General features: G+C 47.5%; 1 protein-coding gene across 6 annotated transcripts in view; it reads right to left on the bottom strand.

The window, feature by feature from the left end:
• CACNA1E (calcium voltage-gated channel subunit alpha1 E) overlaps positions 1-21190 on the bottom strand; it is a 584956-nt gene that overhangs the window by 131186 nt on the left and 432580 nt on the right. For 5 of the 6 annotated variants that reach the window (XM_077332237.1, XM_077332232.1, XM_077332235.1 and 2 more), the window contains exons 18-22: positions 20604-20721; positions 18716-18783; positions 14683-14780; positions 8586-8642; positions 5106-5696 (exon numbers count right to left, since the gene is read on the bottom strand). In XM_077332237.1, the coding sequence (XP_077188352.1) occupies positions 5106-5696; positions 8586-8642; positions 14683-14780; positions 18716-18783; positions 20604-20721 (932 nt within the window). The remainder of the gene's footprint in view (positions 1-5105; positions 5697-8585; positions 8643-14682; positions 14781-18715; positions 18784-20603; positions 20722-21190) is intronic. The other variant, XM_077332233.1, reaches the window with a different exon arrangement.

Genomic DNA, 21190 nt, shown 5'->3' with positions numbered 1-21190 from the left:
ATTCTATGATTCAATGTGTGCAGAATAGGTCCAGGATGACCAGAGGGGCTGAATCAAAGTTTGTCTGCTTTTAATATATACATTTGTTTGGAAATTTTAGAATGAATAAAGGAGGGGTGGGGGAGACATACCTGTAGACTTTTTTTGATCCTTCATTAAAAGAGTTTTGCAGTTATTCCTCTGTGATCGTCCCCAAAGATGAGCAGAGCTCCCATCAACTGGCCAGAGTCCACCAGCCCCATAAAAATGCACCATGCTGAACTTATGCTGTGCAGCCCTTTAGAAGGCTTGTAAAAATGTTTGTTTCAGGCTTTTGGGGGGGATGGAGGCAGCAGTTTTATTCTGCATCCTTACAAATTTCTGCATCCTCAATGCGTTTTTTTTACCGACTCAAGTCTTACTGTTTTTATGGCACTTTGTTCGCCGTTCACGCACCCTTTGATCTCACATTTAATGAGATCTGGGATAAATGTAATTTCGTGGCAGTTTTAAAATATGATGTTTATGGTTTTACGCTGTGAATCGTCCGGAGGATCGCTGTTGGACAGAAATGCAAGCTATGAATAATGAAATCGTTTTCAACCCGGCTGAGAAATGTGGCCTCAGCTTCCTTCTAGAATTCTGTGCTTTCTTCCCAAATAGTAAGTCCAGGCCACCATTTTAGAAGAAGAATTGGGTTTTTTTTATATTCTACTTTTCACTACCCAAAAGCCTACAAATAGCGTTTCCTTTCCCCATGGCAGACACCCTGTGAAGAAGGTGGGGCTGAGAGAGCTCTAACAGAACAGCTCTAAGATCACTGTGACTAGCCTAATTTCACCCAGGTGGCTGTGTGTGGAGGAGTGGCTCAAAACTGGTTCTCCAGATTAGAGTCCACCCCTCTTAACCACCACACCACGTTGGTTAATGGTCAAGTCGACAATAGAAACCTAATACACAATCAACTGGTATCACAACCTCCCCCATGGAGGGACTGCTGTGAAGAAGAAGGAGGAGGAGGAGTTGGGTTTTATACCCTGCTTTTCACTACCCAAAGGAGTCTCAAAGTGGCTTATAATCACCTTCCCTTCCTCTTCCCACAACAGACACCCTGAAAGGTAGGTGAGGCTGAGAGAGCTCTGAGAGAGACTGCTCTGTGATAACAGCTTCTAACAGGACTGTGACTAGCCCAAGGTCACCAGGCTGGTTGTATGTGGAGGAGGAGCGGGGAATCAAACCTGGCTCTCCAGATTAAAAGCTGCTGCTCTTATGTGCTACACCAAGCTAGCTCTTAATGGTCCAGCATCAGCTTTGTGTGCACAGAAGGTTCTAGCTTCAGTCCTTGGCCTCCTCAGTTTAAAAGGACCAAGTAGCAGAAGGTTTGCAGGACTCCGAGCAGACAATGCTGACCTCGACAAACTAATTTTCTTAAGTATAAAAAAGTTTTCAATAGTGTCGCAAAGAGCAGTTCTCTTGCTCCTCCTTTATGCAATTTCTCCCTGAAATCCGACAGTTCTCTTTCTGCTTTATGGCAATCTGTTTGGAGATAAATTTGAAGAAAGGAGGAATTGGTAGAGACGATCTGCAGGATTTCAGAATTTGGCTCCATGGATGCTTAGCAGCAGGCAATGTCTTCCAGAACCTTCTTATCTTCCCACTAAGGAGCCACCTTCTGGTGTGTATCCCAGAACAAATGCCTGGCCTGCAGTAACAAAAGGGGGTGCTGATTTCCCTACAAAGAGAATCCGCTCTTTTAAAAGAGAGGGGTGGGGAGAGAAGAGAATCAGTGGCTGCACCTTATTGAATTTCAGGAGAAGTAATTCCCCTTCCAGAGCTGCCAATTTTCAGCCCCCAAAGGGTGAGCTGTGGTTTTCTCAGAAACACCACTCAGTTATGTGTTAATCAGAGCACCAGAAACACATCCCTCCTTCTCCAGGCACTAAAGTATTCTGGGCCGTTTTAACACAAAGCATGCTCAGACGGAGAGTTCTAGTTCTGAGAAGGCAGCAAGCTTTCAAGGCTAAAATGAAAACAGCAAGCTGTAAAGCAGGGGTAGTCAAACTGCGGCCCTCCAGATGTCCATGGACTACAATTCCCAGGAGCCCCCTGCCAGCATTCGCTGGCAGGGGGCTCCTGGGAATTGTAGTCCATGGACATCTGGAGGGCCGCAGTTTGACTACCCCTGCTGTAAAGCAAAACACCCTCCATGGGACAGAATTTTCTTAAACAGCAGGGCTGGCCAAATGGTGGCTCTCCAGATGCTGGCTGGAGTTCATGGGAATTGCAGTCCACAGACATCTGCAGAGCCGCCCTTTGGCCACCCATGCACTAGGCCGTCAAGCCCGAATCTTTGATTAAAAGGCTCTTTATTTTTCCCCACACATGACTGAACTTTGGGACGAATATTTATCCCTTTTGGTTCTAGTGTGTGAAGATGTTCTGAGTCTCTTCCTCCTTTTGGATAAATATTTCATAAATGTTAGTAAGGCTTTTCTGGGAAGCCGTCCAGGCATCAGAAGAAATTCAGTTTCTTACAGTTGTCCTAAGAAGACATTGTGTCTTCCAAGTCAACTGTAACTGTAGAAAATGCTCTTGGCAATAAACCACCTGATTTCTTGGGTTACTGCTAAGGATATGCCTGTCAGACGTTGCAAGGACTCACAACCAACTTCTTAGTAATAGAAAGTTTATTGAGAAGTACTTCATACACCTAGACTAGAGAAGTCAAATCTGCCTGAGGACAGATTTGCTTCTCCTTATCAATACATTTCTCCCGCCCAAAGCTTGAAAGTTCCCAAGGGAGGGGAGCAAGAGAGAGGAGCCAGATACAATTAAAAACAGTGTTACTTTCACATGTCCTTGGCTGTCTACAGTGGTAGATAAGGTGCCATGGTTAGCAGAAGCTGGCCCAGCCGAGAGGCCTCAAAGAAAAGAACATTCACAGATAATGGCTACGTCAACATAGTTTCTCTTTTAACAAGCAAGCATGATATAGGGGCCTGGAGCTCCCAGGCACCAAGCAGCAAAGTTCAATCTAACTGCCATGGAGGTACTCAGGCTAATTTATGACAGGAGTTTTTAACAAACCTGACAATGCCAAGCCTTAGTTCTAGTGTGTGAAGACGTTCTGAGTCTTCTCCTTCTTAAACTGGACCAGAAAGATAACCTGTTTTATCCAGCACCATTAGACATGCCTTGGATCAAGAGCTCTTCCTCTTGGAAACATGGTCTTTATATACAGGTCTTTATATACCAGGATCTGCCTGGTCATTTTGCATGGCCATTTGCCAGGTATCAATGATGTGTCAATAATCATAGTTATGCATGCTTTCCCCTGGGAACAGGAGAAGCCCACTTTTTCCTAAATGGGAGTGTTTTCCTGTGTGCCTGGGGGGGGGCGTGGCTTTTGGGGTTATATTGATCAGTGTAGTGCCTATCAATTTAGTTTCAGCAAGGATAATCTTGAGCTTCGTACCTCAATGAACTGCTTTAGCTGCTGATGCTTTCATTGATAAAGTTGACGGAGGTCTGACATCTCTGCCTTCCCCAACCCAGAAGTCAATAAACAGCCCAGACTCTCTTGGATCCTAGTTTCCTAACTACATTTGCAGTACTCAAGGACTTGTCTCCCAGAATATTTTCTAGTTTCTTGATAAAACAGCAGTTCAGCCATTATTTTGGTTTTATTATGGTTTTAAGAATGGGAGGTTTAATGGGGTTGTATTGTTTTATATTTTCTATTGTTATTTCTATTCTGTAAGCCACCTCGAGATGACTTTGTGGGATATTAATCACATTTTAATTAAATAAATAAATATTTGGCATGTATGAGCCTCTTGTGGCGCAGGGTGGTAAGGCAGCCAACATGCTGTCTGAAGCTCTACCCGTGAGGCTGGGAGTTCGATCCCAGCAGCCGGCTCAAGGTTGACTCAGCCTTCCATCCTTCCGAGGTCGGTAAAATGAGTACCCAGCTTGCTGGGGGGTAAACGGTAATGACTGGGGAAGGCACTGGCAAACCACCCCGTATTGAGTCTGCCATGAAAACGCTGGAGGGCGTCACCCCAAGGGTCAGACATGACTCGGTGCTTGCACAGGGGATACCTTTACCTTTACCTTTATTTGGCATGTGTACATTATAACCAGGAGATGCTAGGATTGCCTAGTATTCAGGCAGGAGATGTTCGGTGGTGATTGCCATTGCCTGCCTCTGCACCTTGACCTAGCATTTCTTGGAGGTCTCCCAACCAAAAACTAGCCAGAGCTGACCTTGCTTAGTTCAGCCACTACACTATAGGATAACTGTTATTGTCCCTAGATCAATGATCTCCATCCATTCTTGACTTGGGATTAAACTCATGTGGCAGCATGAGACCAAAGAAGTTGAAAGCCCGGCACAGAAAGCAACATCACATCTCATTTGTGGGACATCAGTCACAGGACAGGATGAATCATAGAATCATAGAATCACAGAGTTGGAAGGGGCCATACAGGCCATCTAGTCCAACCCCCTGCTCTGCGCAGGATCAGCCCTAAGAAGAGCCCTGCCTATGCTAAAAAAAATACTTCTTTATCACAGGTGGCCCTGTAAGGGTTTCCAGAATGGATGGGAGTTAATTAATTGTCAATATATATATTTTTAATTTTTAAACATTATTGGGTGATATGACCATATATGATCATATGCTCACATTGACCCCCCAAAATGGCCCATGATGGGCCTGGAGGGGATGGGAAGGGGAGCATGTCCAGGTGGGCATGTCCACAGCTATGCTTCCCAACCATATTCTGCATGACTGAGCCACTTCTGGGGTTTCTCAATGGTAAAAAAAGTTGAGAAAAACTGACTTAAAGAATATACTTGCAATGATGGATTAAGAACATATCGTAAAATCATGGGCATTTAAGAAATATAAGCCCCCGAGGAAGAGACTTCTCCTTGAAAATGAGTTAAATACCGGATCTCATTTTGGCTTTTGGCTTTCACCTTGAAGAATAAAGAAGATTCTCTCCTTGAGTACAGCCGTTTCATCAACCTTTCCACCTGGAAGCGGGCATCCCTGGCAGGTACGTCCTGTTCATGGGGAAGAATTTGGGGAGACCACAGGGAAGAGCATGGCCCCGCTTACCTTTTCAGCTCCTCAGCAGCCCCTTGCCCGTCTTCGATCAAGGCTTGCTTCTCCTCTTCAGTCTTCTTCTGCTCTCCCTCTGCTGGAGTCACCTCTTCGGTGCCCGTCTCTTGGCTGGCCGACCTGTTCTCCTTGGCCTCCGTCCTCACCCTGCGGTGTCGGCTGCGCCTCTGACTGTGCCTGAGCCGGGCCCGCTCCTCGAAGGCTACGCTTCCCCCTCCACCCTCCTGGTCGGCGAGGCTGCAGTTCCCGTGGAAGGATTTGTGGTGCCACTGCTCCCATTCTCTCCTGGCGCGGGGGGACGGGGTCCTCTGGTCCTCCCTGATGCCCGGGCATGGGTTGGAGCTCAGGGCTCGCTGTTCCGAGCCTTCCCCCTGCGTCCGCTCGGACTCGCCCGCTTGCTCCTCCTCGTTTTTTTCCAGGCCGGAGTTCTCCAGCACCTTCCGTCTCCGAAAAATGCTGGCGTGGGGGTTGAGCAAAGGGGGCTCCTCCTTGTTGAGCCCCTCCTGGCTGGACGTCTGCATGTGTCGGCGGAGCTGGCTGGTCCTCTGCTCCCAGACGGACATGTGATGGCGCCTTCTCCTCTCCCTCCTGGGAAAGGAAAACAAAGGGGTTCAGTCCATCTGCGCCCTGTCAGAGACACAAGAACACACACCAGTACATCCAGCATGCAACTAGGACCATTGCAAATCACCCACTGGAACTTGGTTCTCTATACCCCCTGCATTGTCACACATTAGGGGGAAGAAATCTAAATCCACTGACTTCCCAATCAGAATCCGCCCAATCCACCCAATCCACCCAATTAAACTTGGAGGAGAGGGATACTTGTATGACCACCCCATCTCTTTCCCCCAGACAGAAAGAGTTGGACAGCTTAGTTATTAAACCCCTTTCTGCTTTTAAAACATATTTCAACAGTTTAAAATTCTATCTTGTATTGCAATTTTTTATATATGTAATTTTATCTGTGTTGTCATCTGCCCTGAGTCAATGAAGAGAGGGTGGAAAATAAATACAGAGAGAAGATGAAAAAAAGGAAGGAAGGAAGGAGGGAAGAAGAGAAGGAGGGAAGGAGAGAAGGAGGGAAGGAAGGAAAGAGGGAAAGAAAATGAAAGAAAGGAAGGAAAAGAAAGAAGGGAGGGAGGGAGGGAGAGAAAGAGAGAGAAGGAAGGAAAGACAATGAAAGTAAGTAAAGTAAGGAAGGAAGGGAAGGGAAGGGAAGGGAAGGGAAGGGAAGGGGAGGGGAGGGGAGGGGAGGGGAGGGGAGGGAAGGGAAGGGAAGGGAAGGGAAGGGAAGGGGAGGGGAGGGGAGGGGAGGGGAGGGAAGGGAAGGGAAGGGAAGGGAAGGGAAGGGAAGGGAAGGGAAGGGAAGGGAAGGGAAGGGAAGGGAAGGGAAGGGAAGGGAAGGGAAGGGAAGGGAAGAAAGAACAAAAGAAACAAAAGGCAAATTAATTTGTTCTCCCCCTGCCCTTTAAAAACCACACCTTCTGCAGGGTCATGAGAGAACCAAGCCCACCGGTATATGAGATCAACAGACAGATATCCAGCATCCACACCACCCACATTAAACTGGGAACATGGCAACAAGGCCCAAGCGACAGGGAGAGGGGAACATTCACTGAAATGCCAGGATGCTTTTTACATTGCCCATCTCCCACCACTCAGCAGATTGCTTGAAACACAGTACGTCTGAACGCAAGTACATATATACATGTAAACATGAAGCTTAAACATATTGACAAGGCAGCTCGACAAGCACATGTGCACAAACAGGCATGGATGTGGTGCAGAAGGCCCCTGCATGTCACAAGCCAGTATTAGGGCAGGCAGGACAGAAGGGGCCAGCGATTGGGCAAATGAGGCATTTCCTGTCCTGACCTGGAGAAGGTGGTCAGCAAGTGAAGCTGGGCCTCTGGAGGTGCATGCATGGGGAGAATACAGCAGCAGCAGCAAGAGGGGAGGCATGCATGGCTGAGCCCCATTCTGAGCATTCAGCAAATGCTCGGTTCCTAGGCTTCGGAGGACATGCCACTGGGCTGGTTTGGTGGCCCCAGAAGTCTCATCTTGAGACTCAAAGAGTCCTGGAGCTCTCCCTTTGTCTGCTCCTACTACAGCCACAATCCAAAGCGCAGTAACCTGGAAGTGGACCCTGTTGCAGAGAGCAGGATGTGGCTGCTGAGCAGACCTGTGCAGGAATGTTTTTGAGTTGCTGGGGGAAGAGCTTTTGTGTCAAGAATGCTCTGCCTCCAGGCGCAGTCTCACCAAGCCAGAGTCTCTGCATCTGAGACTTGCTTCACTCGGGGCTGCAGAGGGATAACCAGGGTCCCAGGACCAACCACAATCCTGGGGACCTCCTCCTGCGGTTCCGCCCCCATGCTGCCAGTAGATCACACGGCATGCATAAAACCCAACCATTGCATCATTGCATTTCTGTCATGTTAAATGATGCCAAGTTCACTAATAACCATGAATGATGAGTTTGATTCCCTGCGCCAGCTGAATGGAACTTGGGCTAGTCCCAGCCCTGATGGTGCTGTTCTCACAGAGCAGTCCTGCCAGAGCTCTCTCTCCACCCCACCTGCCTCGCAGGGTGTCTGTTGTGGGGAGAGGAAGGAAAGGCGAATGTAAGCCGTTTTGAGCCTCCTTCGGGTAGAGAAAAGAGGCATAGAAGAACCAACTCTTCTTCTTCTTCAGTAATATCAGGGCTCTTTCAGCCTCCCCTCCCTCACAGGGTGTGTGTTGTGGGGAGAGGAAAGGGAAGACGATTGTAAGCTGATTTGAGACTCCTCTGGGCAGGGAAAAGCAGGGTATGAAAACCAATCCTTCTTCCTCTTTGTCCACTAGCCTTTGACAACATAAACCTATGCATTGGCAGCCTCTAGCTTTCCAGGGTCTTTTCAGGGTTCTTTTGCTTCCTATCCCCCCTGCAGTGATGCTCTCTCACCGTTTGTCTCGATAGGATATTAGGAAGGTGTCTGAAACCTTGCTAGCGTAGTACCCTGTGTTACGAGTAAGTGTGCTGTGCAGCAATACACAACGGCACACTTGGACGCTGCGACGGACGGACACGCCAACACAGGCATACATGTATGAACACACATACACTTGACACGCATCAGAAGGGAAACGCCCACACAGCACAACCATTAATCTTGGGCACACACACATACATATAATAGAAACACACACTTACACACACTCAGACCCACACAACAGCTTAAGATGGCTCACTAGCACACCTCGTTCCAACACACAGAGGTACACAGTGCAAACAAACACACATAGATACTGTAGACCATTACAGACCTAGACTGATTCACAGTTCTTCAGGACACACATACATAAATGAAAAAAAAATATCCACTCACAATGTGAATGTACAACACCTGGGCAGTCAAGACTGCCCCCTCCAGGTAACTCAGACACACACACACACACACATAACCTCTCACAATGTGCCACCACATGCACACATACAGATTGCTGGAGCGCGGTTCCCACATCGACATGTGGTGCCTCCTCCTCCTGTCTCTTCTGAGGAAGAAAAATGAATGGGTTCAGTCCGTGCTCATGGCTCTGGTTCTCAGCACCATCCGCACATTAAATTTCCGCACATACGCAAACAGAAAAACCAGATGTACCTTGATGCTTGTACACAGAGAGTATTTATAAAGTGTTTCTTTCATCTTAAGTAATGCACGTTACACAAGAATAATGCACGCAGGGGGTTAGGGACTATGTATTTATGTATTGCTAGAAAGGGGTTTCTATATAGATATATATCCCAAAATTAGATGCTAACTTAGATTCAAGTGGGTAGCCGTGTTGGTTTGCAGGAGCATGACAGAACTGGAGCCCGATAGCACCTTTATGACCAACAAAGATTTAATCAAGGTGTGAGCTTTCATGTGTTTGCACACTTCCTCACACAATGGAACAGGGATCGTGAGAGTACAGATATAAGGAGAAAGTAAAGTAGTGGTGAATTAGTTAACAGCATCACAACATTCTAAATACCCAGTATTCCTTGCCAGAAAAGCAAATTGGTCCTTTGGGTTCAATTGGCGCTCACAAAAAACATTGGGGTGATAAAATTGTTAGGGCTAGTGATTAATGGCAGACGCTTTCCCAGCGGTGGAAAGAAGTAATTAAAAGAGGCTTGTTGATAGCCCTATCCATCTCCACCCAAAGTATAAACCTTGTATGCAAAAGGATTGATGCCCTAAGGGAGGGTATATGTTTTGCCTCCCAGCATTTAAAGGGGCTGGACCTTATAGAAAAGTGCACAAAATTTTCCACACCTTCCCCTTCCCCCAGCAGCCTCTCTCATGTCCCCAGAATCATCTCTGTGGATTGGGGAACCCCTGTGAACCAAAATATGCTGCAGTAGCCCTAATCTATCTAGCCCAGGCAATCCCAATCCCATCAGCATTTGGCCACTAAACATGGCCGAGCCTGGCTAGGGTTTGGATGGGACACCTCCAAGGATTCAGGTGGTAGTTCCTCCAGGGAACCCCACAAAACTCCGGCTCACTTAACTTTGGCCATATCATGCGATCCAACTCAGTGGAGAGAGCAATTATGCTACAATTGGTCAGTGGTAAACGCAAACCAGGCCGACAAAGAACGCGGTGGTTAGAGATGGTAGAAATGGATGCCAACCCGGAACATTATACAACTAAAAGAAGCAGGGCAAGATTGCAAATCGTGGCAAAAGCCAAGCCATAGGATTGCCAAAAGGTCTGACACGAGTGAATGGCTAACAACATCAACCTCATACTCCAAGGAATGCTAGGGGGCATTATGCGGAGGCAGGAAATGCAAACCACCTGGCTACCAGACAATTCTTGGATCTCCAAGCTACTTTATACATTTGGGATGTGAGGAGACTCTTGCGGTGCAGCCGACATGTTGTCTGAAGCTCTGACCATGAGGTTGGGAATTCGATCCCAGCAGCCGGCTCAAGGTTGACTCAGTCTTCCATTCTTCCGAGGTCGGTAAAATGAGTACCCAGCTTGCTGGGGGGTAAACGGTAATGACTGGGAAAGGGAATGGCAAACCACCCTGTATTGAGTCTGCCAAGGAAACACTAGAGGGGTCACCCCAAGGGTCAGACATGACCTGGTGCTTGCACAGGGGATACCTTTACCTATATCAAGAATGATGGCTGCAGGGAAGAATTGGGAATGTTCCCCTCATTTCCATCTGTCGGACTGTGGCACACGTTTGTTGCCCAAGGTTCCACAGCCCATCGAGAGGACTTCTGAGACAAGCAGCACGTTGCAGACAGAACGATGGGGAAAGATTTATACCGAGGACTTCTGCAGACCTTTCCATGGGACCCAACTCAGACAGCAAGGCTGGCAAAGATTTTTGCCTTTGGTGCTAGAGAGCAAGGGTTGGGGTCTACTGCTGGAATTCAGGAGATATTAGAATTAGTGATTAACCTAGACTCCCTGAACAGTAGCAAGTGGATTCTACAATAGGGAGTCTGAGTGCAAACATGTGACTTTAAAAAAAGCACGGAGCAACGCTATTAATTGTCACCATTCTAGAGGTGTAAAAAGCATCTTCGAGAGAGGAAACTATAATTTGCATCCCCGCAAGGGCTGCGTTGGCACTTTTCTTGTTCCCCCAACCTGGAAGGAATCAGAAAGGAAAGGCTGTGAGGCTGTAAACAAGCAGCCGTGTGGTTCAGAGCGAAAGTGCCTTCTCTGCACCACTGGTTTCCAACCGGCTTACAGAGACTTCAGGGGCTCCTTGGAAACTTAGCCAATGGAGTCAGAAGGCTGTAGGTTTAGGATGCCACGGCAGCAGAAGCATTCTTTTGGCTTGATCAGATTTCTATCTTATTTCTAACGTGTTCTCTCCTAACAGTGGGACGCTTAGAAGCTGCTGGCATCAACAATAGGGTCGGACTGTCTGGGGGATTTCTCCCTCTGTGTGCTATTTGTTGACTGCATCTCGTTAATCTGGAACGCAAATAAACATATGAACCTTCCCCTGCGATGCGGAGCAAAGAGGAAGTGTCGGGAACACTCCAGCACAGGGGTGGCCAAACGGCGGCTCTCCAGATGTCCGTGGACTACAATTCCCATGAGCCCGTGCCAATGGAAAATTGCTTGTGACACCACTTTCCCCACCGCCGCTTTGCTTCTGGAGTCCGCACCCGTCAAGCAGCACTCAACGAATGTCAAAGGAGTAGACCATATTGCGACCCTGCAGGTGTCCTCCGGGATGAGTCTGGTGCAAAACGTTGCCAAAGATACCTGAGCCCATTTCAAGGGCAAGAGACTTTAGCTTCTTTGTAAGCTGTTCTTATTGTAGAGCCCACCCAGCAAGAGACTGTGCAGATGCAGCTCTCCCCTCGTTGGGCCCTCTGAAGCACGTGAATAAGTGTCTTAAACACCTGTGTACTTTTACAAATTAAAAAGGAGTGCCTTCCTAGTAACAAGTATATGTAGTGTTCGGATGCTGATGTCAGGGATGAGAAGGACCACAGGGGTGCTAAGGTCCTCATTGAGGTGGAATTATGAGGCCACCTGAAGAAGTAATCCTGCATGAGGTTGAACAGGTTATCTTGTCTGGGAGAGCTTAAGAAAGGGAGAGTGGCAGCACACGTGGTCAGCTCACGCCAGGTGGAGGTAATCGGTCCAAGAAAGGTGGTTTTGTATGAAACAAAAGACAAATCAGCACTGGCCAGTGGGGGTCACGTGTCAATTTTGCCAGGATTAAAAATAAACTGCACCAGGGAACCGGAAGCACAACAGGTGGGAATGTATTAAAGCAGGGTTAGTCAGCAAATGCTGGCAGGGGCTCATGGGAATTGTAGTCCATGGACATCTGGAGGACCACAGGTTGACTAACCCTATATTAAAGAAACCTTTAGGAAACCTTTTGGACTCCGGCACAAAGAAAGGGGATTGCCTCCCCCTCCCCATCGGTTGCACCTACTAGTAACAGAAGCATGCATATGTTGAAGGGCACACCCAGAGCCTCCCCGTGAATGCTACAAGGGATGCCTGGAGATCCACTATCATACACTGCACATCATGTCCGGCACATACAAATCTACTCACATAAAGAAACTCCTGCATCTCTGATTGAACCCTGTAAGCACTGTCAGCTGTCATTGAGTATCTCATCCTTCTGAATCACACACACACACATGTTCTCTTACTCTCTCTCTCTCTCTCTCTCTCACTCACTTTCACACAAACACACACACACACACACACACACACACACACACACACATGCTAGCATGCATCATTCCTAGCTCTTTCATGCAGCCTCCTTCCAGCATGGTGTAGTGGATAAAGGCCTCTATTCTGATACCCCACTCCTCCACGTGCTGCCAGCCGGGTGGCTTTGGTCCAGCCACACTTCTCTTAGGGTTGTTCTCACAGCACAGTTCTCTCAGAGTTCTCTCAGCCTCACTTAACCCACCGGTTGTCTGCTGTGAGGAGAGGAAAGGAAAAGTGTTTGTAAGCTGCTATGGGGCTCCTTTGGGTGTGCTCCCCTCCGTTCTTCATTGTGTTGCCTGGAATGTTGGTTACGTCTGAATTCCTGCTCCCACCAAGCAATGTAGACCTGCTTTCCTTCTTTGGAAAATCCTTCTAGATTATCCCCCCCTTTTTTTGGGGGGGGGGAGAAATACATGATCTCAGCAACTTAGCCAAGCAGGACCTCTCAAACTTTGGGTGGTTTTCTTTTTAACCTTTCTACCTTTACTGACGAGCCTCTTGTGGTGCAGAGTGGTAAGGCAGCTGCCTGAAAGCTTTGCCCATGAGGCTGGGAGTTCAATCCCAGCAGCCGGCTCAAGGTTGACTCAGCCTTCCATCCTTCCGAGGTCAGTAAAATGAGTACCCAGCTTGCTTGCTGGGGGGTAAACGGTAATGACTGGGGAAGGCACTGGCAAACCACCCTGCATTGAGTCTGCCATGAAAACGCTAGAGGGCATCACCCCAAGGGTCAGACATGACTCGGTGCTTGCACAGGGGATACCTTTACCTCTACTGACAGGAGTGGAAAAGTCATTTCCCATGACATGTTTGCAGACAATTTATATGTCCCTGGTGCAACATTCACATGGCTCAGTCACACACTGTGGCTGCATCTTCTCCCCACTGAAGCCTCAGGTGACCACTATAAGCGTCCCACATTACAGAAACCTGACCCAGGAGAACACCTTGGCAGCAGCCAGGAAACCGTACCTGTAACTATAAGAGCTGGCTCTAAATTGCTGCATCCATTGGTGGTCTGATTCTTGAACTGTGGGCAAAAGCTCAGGAACGGTCCCCAAAATCACCTCAATGCTGCCCTTACCTCATTAAGCAAGCAAGGAGTAGCCCTCCCCCTGTGTGAGGCAAGCGGGAGGCACTGCTGCCTCCGAAATCCAGCTGCCTGAGCTCCAGACAGGGCAAATGCAAGTGGCAGCAGGAGCCTACTCTTCTTCTTCTTTCTTCCCTTCTTTTGGGGGGCACAGGAGGATGCTTCTCCCCAAATGTGGGGCCCAGACAGCTGCCCCTCTTGCCCACTGCCTAAGACCGCTCTTCACTGTATCTTCATGCACAGTCTCAGGGCCAGTGCTTGTGCCAAGGCATCCACCTGGCAGCTCTTATCAGGTGGCCAGCCCTTTGGGTGGAATGGCTCAGTTGCAGTAGCTTCTTCTATACCAGGACAAACTTCTGCTTTCTGACATGGACACTGAGAAAGCCCTCTCCAATGGCTTCCCTGTTCTCTTGACCTTGATGCATTCAATCACCTTCTACCATATTTTTTTCCAGCAGAGTGTGGATTAATTCTGTATGATTTATGAATCTGATACAAGGCAAGGACACGAACTGGAACATTGCTGTTTGGTTTGAGATTCGGGGTGTTCCTGAATCCAACCCCCGAGCCCAATCAAAAGCCCTGAAATGAACTGGTCAGTTCAGGCTGATCTGTTGGGTTCCTCCTCACTTAGAAGCGGGGGAAGCAAAACAGTCTGCTGAAATGGCTTCCGGCCATTTCAACCTAACAACCTGGCAGGTCTGCCCAGAAGCTGTTAGGTCGAAAGGGCTGGCCGCCATCTTAGCCATTGATTTTGCTCCCATTTCAAGCTAACAGAAGGACCGGTCTGCTCAGCTGCTAGGTTTAAACAGCCTGAACCCTCAAACTAGACAAAAGTACAAGAAATGTTTGGGGGAGGCAACTCCCCCAAGCAGGGTCAAATTTGTGATAAATTTTGGCTGGTGAATTAGTTTGTGCCCATCCTTATTTGATACTGGCGTCGATCTTTACATACGACAAGAAATATGTCCCTCATCCTCAGAAACATTTCTAATCTTACAAAACCTTGTTTCACATTCCTTGAACTCCCCCCCCCTCCCAAAAAAACCCAAAAACTTATTTTTGCCTGAGAAAACCCCTTGGCATTCACAGCAAATTCTGCTGTAGACCCTTTTCCAGTGGCAGCTCTAATCCGGGGCTTCTTTTTTTTATTTCTTAAATGAACGTAGTGATCAGGTGAATAACACGTTTGTGGACGGGTGTGGAAAGTACAGAAAGAAGACCAAAGCTGGTGACTCACTCGATCGCGGGCATGTTTGGAGCAGACATGGGGCTGACTTCTTTGGCTTTCTGCAGAGCGTGCTTCTGGTTAAATGCCTCTTCTTCCTCCTGCTCATCCTAGAAGCAAAAGGAGTTGTCTAGTTAAAAGGGGATTGCAGGTGCAATCCAGAGAAGGGACTTCGGATTCACTCGTGCCGTTAAAGACAAGACAGTTGTGATCCCCCCCCATCACATCACTACCTTTCCCACATGTGCCAGGCTTCTGTTCTTAGGACTGAGGACGTAACAGTTAAGCCAGCCTTTTTCGCAGAATCATAGAATAGAATCATAGAACCACAGAGTTGGAAGTATCCATGAAGGTAATCTAGTCCAGGGGTAGTCAACCTGTGGCCCTCCAGATGTCCAAGGACTACAATTCCCATGCATTTGCTGGCATGGGTTCATGGGAATTGTAGTCCATGGACATCTGGAGGGCCACAGGTTGACTACCCCTGATCTAGTCCCACCCCCTGCTCAATGCAGGATCAGCCTCAAGCATCCAGGATAAGGGTCTGTCCAGCCGCTGCTTGAAGACTGCCAGTGAGGGGGAGCTCACCACCTCCTTAGATGGCTGATTCCACTGCTGAACTGCTCTGACTGGTTGAGTCATGAAACCCTGGTTGAAGCAGTGCTGCAGACTCTACACTTTGGCATGGACAGATTCCCATCTTGCCGTGCCCTACCTCTGAAGATAGCAAGAATACAGGAAGCCCTTGTGTTTGCAGGCAAGCAAGTTCATTAACAAAAAGCTCTCAAGAGTTTTCCTCTACTTTCGAGGCCAGCCAGGACAACCTCCGGATTTATTTCATTTTCAAGGATTTTTCCTCAGTGGATTTAGGCATTTGAAATGTATATAAAACAAGCCAAAGCCTTGATCTCAGTTAACTTATTGAGTTCTTTGAAGCGCCTTCACAGTCTCTAAACACAACTATTAGGTAAGGGAAAACATTCTCCCTCTCTTTCTCTATGAAAACCTGGACTTCAAGGGAAGTCAACAAGGATGCAATTATTATTACAATATGAATTGTAGTCCTGGCCACTGAGGAAAGATCCTTGAAAATGAAATAAAGCTGGAGGTCGTCTTGGCTGGACTCTAAAGAAGAGAAAATTTTTTGAAAGTTTTTTGTTAATTAACTTGGTAGCCTACACAAACAAGGGTTTTTCCTCATTTCTTGCTAATTGTTGACCTGTGGTGTTTCTTTGAATTTGGCTACCTCTGAAGACGCCAGCAACCGTTAGCAGCAAAACACCAGGGACTAAAATTCATGGCCACGCAGCCCAGAATACCCACAATAACCAACTGCCTGGGGCCATGAGAACCTCTGACAAGTCATTGCTGTGAATGCTTCACTGAAGATTGCGTTGGAAAATTTAAAAAGTCATGGCAAATCTCTGTTTTTTAATCTGGCCACTGTAGTTGCAAGACTGAGTATCACATCCCAGAAGTAAGAATCTTGGCTGATGCTTTGAGGCCAACTTGAGGATGGGGTGATGGTCAGAGAACTGGAGAAAGGCGCTTATTTTTTGCTAAAGCCAAATGACGGTTTACAGAAACTTGACTTGAATTCCTTTCCCATTGTCCTTCCATCAGAGCCCAACAGTGGAACAAGCTTTGTCTGATTGCCTCTCTGTCAACTTTAAGAGGAAATAAACTATATTGCATTGGTTTAGGTCCAACAGCTGCCAGCAAAAAGCAATCACCAAAAAAGCAACCCCCCCCTTCAAATAAACATTGTGCAACCCGAAACTTGGCTTAAGGGAACATGAAGCCTAGAGAATGATCCCTGAGGCACTTTTGTGTAGATTGCCTCTTCTTCTTTAGGTTCAACCAGACAGTAATAATTCCTAAAGAACGTGCTGTTAAAAATAAATTAATGGCGTAATTAAAGGCTCCTTGGAGCCCAAGAACCATCAACGGAGAAGACTGCTTACTGTATCTCGGTATGATACACGGCTTGGATATGGTCTCCTTTGAGGAGTAACAAAATTACCCGATCAGGCAAGGCTGCATATTGTGACTTGCCTCCTCCCAGCAGCCAATGCTCCCAAAAGTCACACAAGAGGAAATTCTTCTGAGCAGGCAATGCTTACTCACTCCAACAGTCAACCATTTGGGCTGTAAAAGTGAAGTACGGTTCCATTTTCAGCTCACGAGGGGGGGAAACGTACTTAAGTTATCAACAACTGTGGGAATGCTTGTTTAAACACTGGTCTTGAAAAAGGCAACAGGGAGTTTGCGCCTATTTTAATTCTGAAACCGTTGAGGTTTCTTGAAGCTTATGGTGCCATCTTGATAGCTAATACCCAAGAGGTGAATTGCAAAATAGGTAAGATGGGTCCACACTGGTCCGCACACCAGTCCATGGTGAAACCTGACCTGGTGCAGTCCTCTGTTATAATTGTTAGCTAACAATAATTTTGCCCGTGTCAGACAGTGGGAGGGGTGTGGGAGAGGGAGGAGGAGAAGAAAAACAAAGAACAACTGTGTGTGTTCGAAGTCTCACACTTTCAAAGCAGTGACTGACATTAGCAAATGCATCTTCATAGTGTTATAAAGACATGTTCTCAGTCTCTCTTGACGCTGTTTCTCCCTGTAACCTAGCAATCTCTTTCTTTCCCTCTTTTGGTGCATTTCTGATCAATTCCATTTTGATCAAAGAGAAGTTTGGAGGGGCAGGAAGGAAGGCCTGCAAATTTTCAGGATTACTCTCTGCGGATATTCATAGATAGGCAGAGCCTTCCCGAACCTGCCTGTCCTCCAGTTCAAATACCACCCTGTGATGTGTAACATATGACAACACAGCAAAGTTACAAAAGGGTGCATTGATTTCCCTTCCAAGAAGGATGAAAGAGAAAGCCCCCTTTTAAAAGAGAAAAAAAAATGCATAAATAAGAGGAATCAATGGCTATATCTAATAAAGTGAATTTTGGAAGAAGAAACTCCCCTCCCCAAAACTGCATTAAATCTTGGTAATGAAAAATAGCGATCACTCCAATACTGAAAGCAAACTGAGCAGCCCTACTGTGCAGGGCCATGCTGAAATGAATGGGAATGCGGATACATCGGGGGAAATATACATGGGCATTTACCCTCTAACAAAACATCGATTCTGGATTAATGCACAAGAAGGATGAGGATAAGTCATCCAAAACTATAATCAGCGACCCAAAACTCCTGTTTCCAAATCTCAGCTCTGCATAGGCTATCTGGTCAAAAGGGAAACACATCATGTGTTTTCAGAGGTCTAATTTATTATTATTATTATTATTATTATTATTATTATTATTATTATTATTATTATTGGATTTCTAGCCCGCCACTCCCCTGAGGCTCGTGGCGGGTGACAACATGTAAAAACCCCATAAAACCCCTAATACATAAAAACACCTAAAAACAATCCCCAACACACCCCACCTGATGGCGGCGGAACTATCCGGGAAACCAGGGGTCACTGCTGATGTAGGGGGGGGGGGGCGATCTAAATAGGGGAGGTGCCAGCTTCAACCATAAGCCTGATGGAAGAGCTCTGCGAAAGCAGGCCCTGCGAAAGGATGGCAAATCCCGTAGGGGCCATGATCGAAAAGGCCCTAGCCCTGGTCGAGGCCAGACGCACCTCCCGGGGGCCAGGAACCACCAGTTAATTCAGGGGTAGTCGAACTGCGGCCCTCCAGACGTCCATGGACTACAATTCCCAGGAGCCCTTGCCAGCATTCGCTGGCGAATGCTGGCAAGGGCTCCTGGGAATTGTAGTCCATGGACCTCTGGAGGGCCGCAGTTTGACTACCCCTGAGTTAATTAATCCCCACCAGTAAATTATGATTCAACATATCCCAAGGCTGAATTCTGGACATTCAGAGTATCTTGGAAAGTGGAGCGCTGGCACAACAGGGCTTAAAATTACGCCCCGCAAGAAAGGAAATCAGCAGAGCAAAGAGGTCACTGACAGCCGGAGAGAGTTCCTCATTAAGAAACAGGAGGTGGAGGGCCAGGGAATAAAATGATCTGTATTTACCTTTGTCAGCTCTTGCGCGTTGGCTAGGTTGTCCACTGCAATGGCCAAGAACACATTGAGCAGGGTGTCTGAAACCGTTAAGGAAAACAACGCAGGGGATTATATCAGCTAGAACAGTGCTTCCCAATCTTGGGGTCGGGACCTCTTTGGGGGTCGAACGACCCTTTCGCAGGGGTCGTGGCAGGGCGAGCAGCTTGGCTGGGGGAACGCCATGCACACAACAGCCTTGCAGGGTAGATCGAGATAGAGTGTTTGTCTGTCTGGAGCAGCGGGAAAGAGCGAGATCGGCATGGTGGGACAAGAGGCAGAGCTGAACGGAGAAACCCCAGGGGAAAAAACAATCTATATAGAATCATGAACAATGGTTCTTCACTCCATTGGTCAGTTTCTATTTAATTCCTGTGAAAGAAGACTTGCGTAATTTTATGGTTGGGGATCACCACAACATGAGGAGCTGTATTAGGGTCGGGGCATTAGGAAGGTTGAGAACCACTGAGCTAGAGGTTCTCGGGGTCGGCCCCTGTTGCACTGCTGGTAGAAGCCTGCTGCAGATCCCTGGAAAGGGCTGGGGAAAACCTCATCCTTTCCCTCGACTGACTGAAAAAGAGAATCACATGGGATAGGTGGATCCTAGACAAAAGGTCCATGGCACTGCACGTGGAAATATCAGGTAGGAACTTCGGGCCTTTACGCACGGGGATCTTTGTTGCAAATTGGTCACTGAATGAAAAATCGCCATTTAAAATAGTGGAATTCGTCGTTATGCATACCTGCCTTTGTAGTGGAATCAGTTGCGTTTTTTAGCGTTTCCCACAGGCTTCCAGTCTCAGCAGAAATCGCTAGAAAGGAAGCGCTATTGCCAAGCTCGTCCCGCCCCTGGCCATCAAGCAGCCAATGGGCAGCCGTTAGCATGCTCCCAAACAGCCCCTTTCCCTTTAAGAAAGCTTTTTTAAAAAAAAAACAGACCCATTGCAACGAATCTGGGTAGATTCGTTGCAACGGAGAGACCCATACAGCTGCCTGGTGTGTTTGAGCTGTTGTTTGATCGTATGATCATTGCCACGCTGCCTCGAGTGAAAAAAAAATCCCTCCCCCCTCTCACGGGCCCGATTTTCGGCTGAATTAATGTGTAAAAATTAATGGGAAAATACATCAGCAAACGGGCTTTTCTGTGGTTTGTGCTTAGTGACTAAAGGTGAAGGACTGAAGCCAGGGAAGCCTCTAAACAGAAAGAGGCTCGCTGGTGCGTTTATCCCCGCTCGCTCGGAGAAAAAAAAATGGCGATCGCTTCGCCGGAAGTTTGGAGGACAGGCTCAGGAGGAGGGACTTTGAAGAAACCGCAACAATGTTAACGCACAGGTCTTTTTCGCTAGTGTTGCAGATTGGTTGCAGGACTGTATCGCTTTCCGGAGGGTGAATCCACTTTTTGGGATTCCCCTGAAAGCGCTACAGCGAAGCGCTTTTTGCAGATTGGTTTCAGGTGTGTGGCAGATTGTCTACGACGTCGTGCGTTAAGCCAAATCAATAGCGTTTCCAATTGGCAACCATTGTGCGATTTTGAAGCCGTGCAAAAAGGCCCTTCTAATTCTCTCATTCAAATGGTACAGATGCAGCATAGGGTTTCCCCCCTGGAGAAGTATCAACGGCAAAGCCATGAGTCAGACCATAGGATATACTGATGTTACGATTTCTAAATTTAGGAAGACGTCCACCACCCACCCACCCTAGTTTGTGTGCTCCCAAACCAGGGAAAAGGCAGTTATGAGTAAATGCACAGCAACCGGCAAAAGTCAAAGTCAGAATGGCTTGGAGATGTCTGTGCCGCTCTCCGTGGTGCTGAAACCCACAAGGAAAACCAGAGAGGAGACAAGAGCCGCCAAAAGGATACAGTTGCCAAAGAGAGTGAGGACAATGAAGTAGATGGACGACCACATCCCTGAGCGGACACCCCCCTGGGAACGAATCCCGTTGTACATAACTTCATTCCAGTCTTCGCCGGTCAGAATCTGAACAAAGGAGCAGTTTATTGACAACAATATACGTAATTTTGCATCAGGAAACCTGCAATTCTGGGCATGGATATTGACGGAGCTGCTAACATGATCTTCAGACAAGCAAGAAGAGAGGCTCTGCCTTCTGGTTATGAGAGTCTGGGCACAGCACAATTGCCTTCGTCAAAGTGTCTCGTTTATATACAAGAGGAGGAAGGGAGCAAAAGAGTAAGAGGAGGAATATCTTTGTAATCTGTGTAGCTTCGCTCAGGAGAACTGTAATTCCCTTTCCTGTCTTGGGTATTTCAAAGCCTGGATACAGCCCAAGATCTTTAGGCATGAGCTGGTGGAGGCTTGCTGCAGATTTCCCTTTGGCCCTTTGGCTTTTAGGCAGTGTCTTCAAGCCAGCCAGCCAGCCAGCCAGCCAGCCAGCCAGCCAATGACCTCAGGATTATCCCGAGATGCATTTGTTTGCTTTGCTCTG

This window comes from Paroedura picta, chromosome 4, assembly GCF_049243985.1.
Source record: "Paroedura picta isolate Pp20150507F chromosome 4, Ppicta_v3.0, whole genome shotgun sequence".
NCBI lineage: Eukaryota > Metazoa > Chordata > Lepidosauria > Squamata > Gekkonidae > Paroedura > Paroedura picta.
The sequence above is the reverse complement of the archived record's forward strand: the minus strand, read 5'-3'. Positions and strand labels throughout refer to the sequence as shown.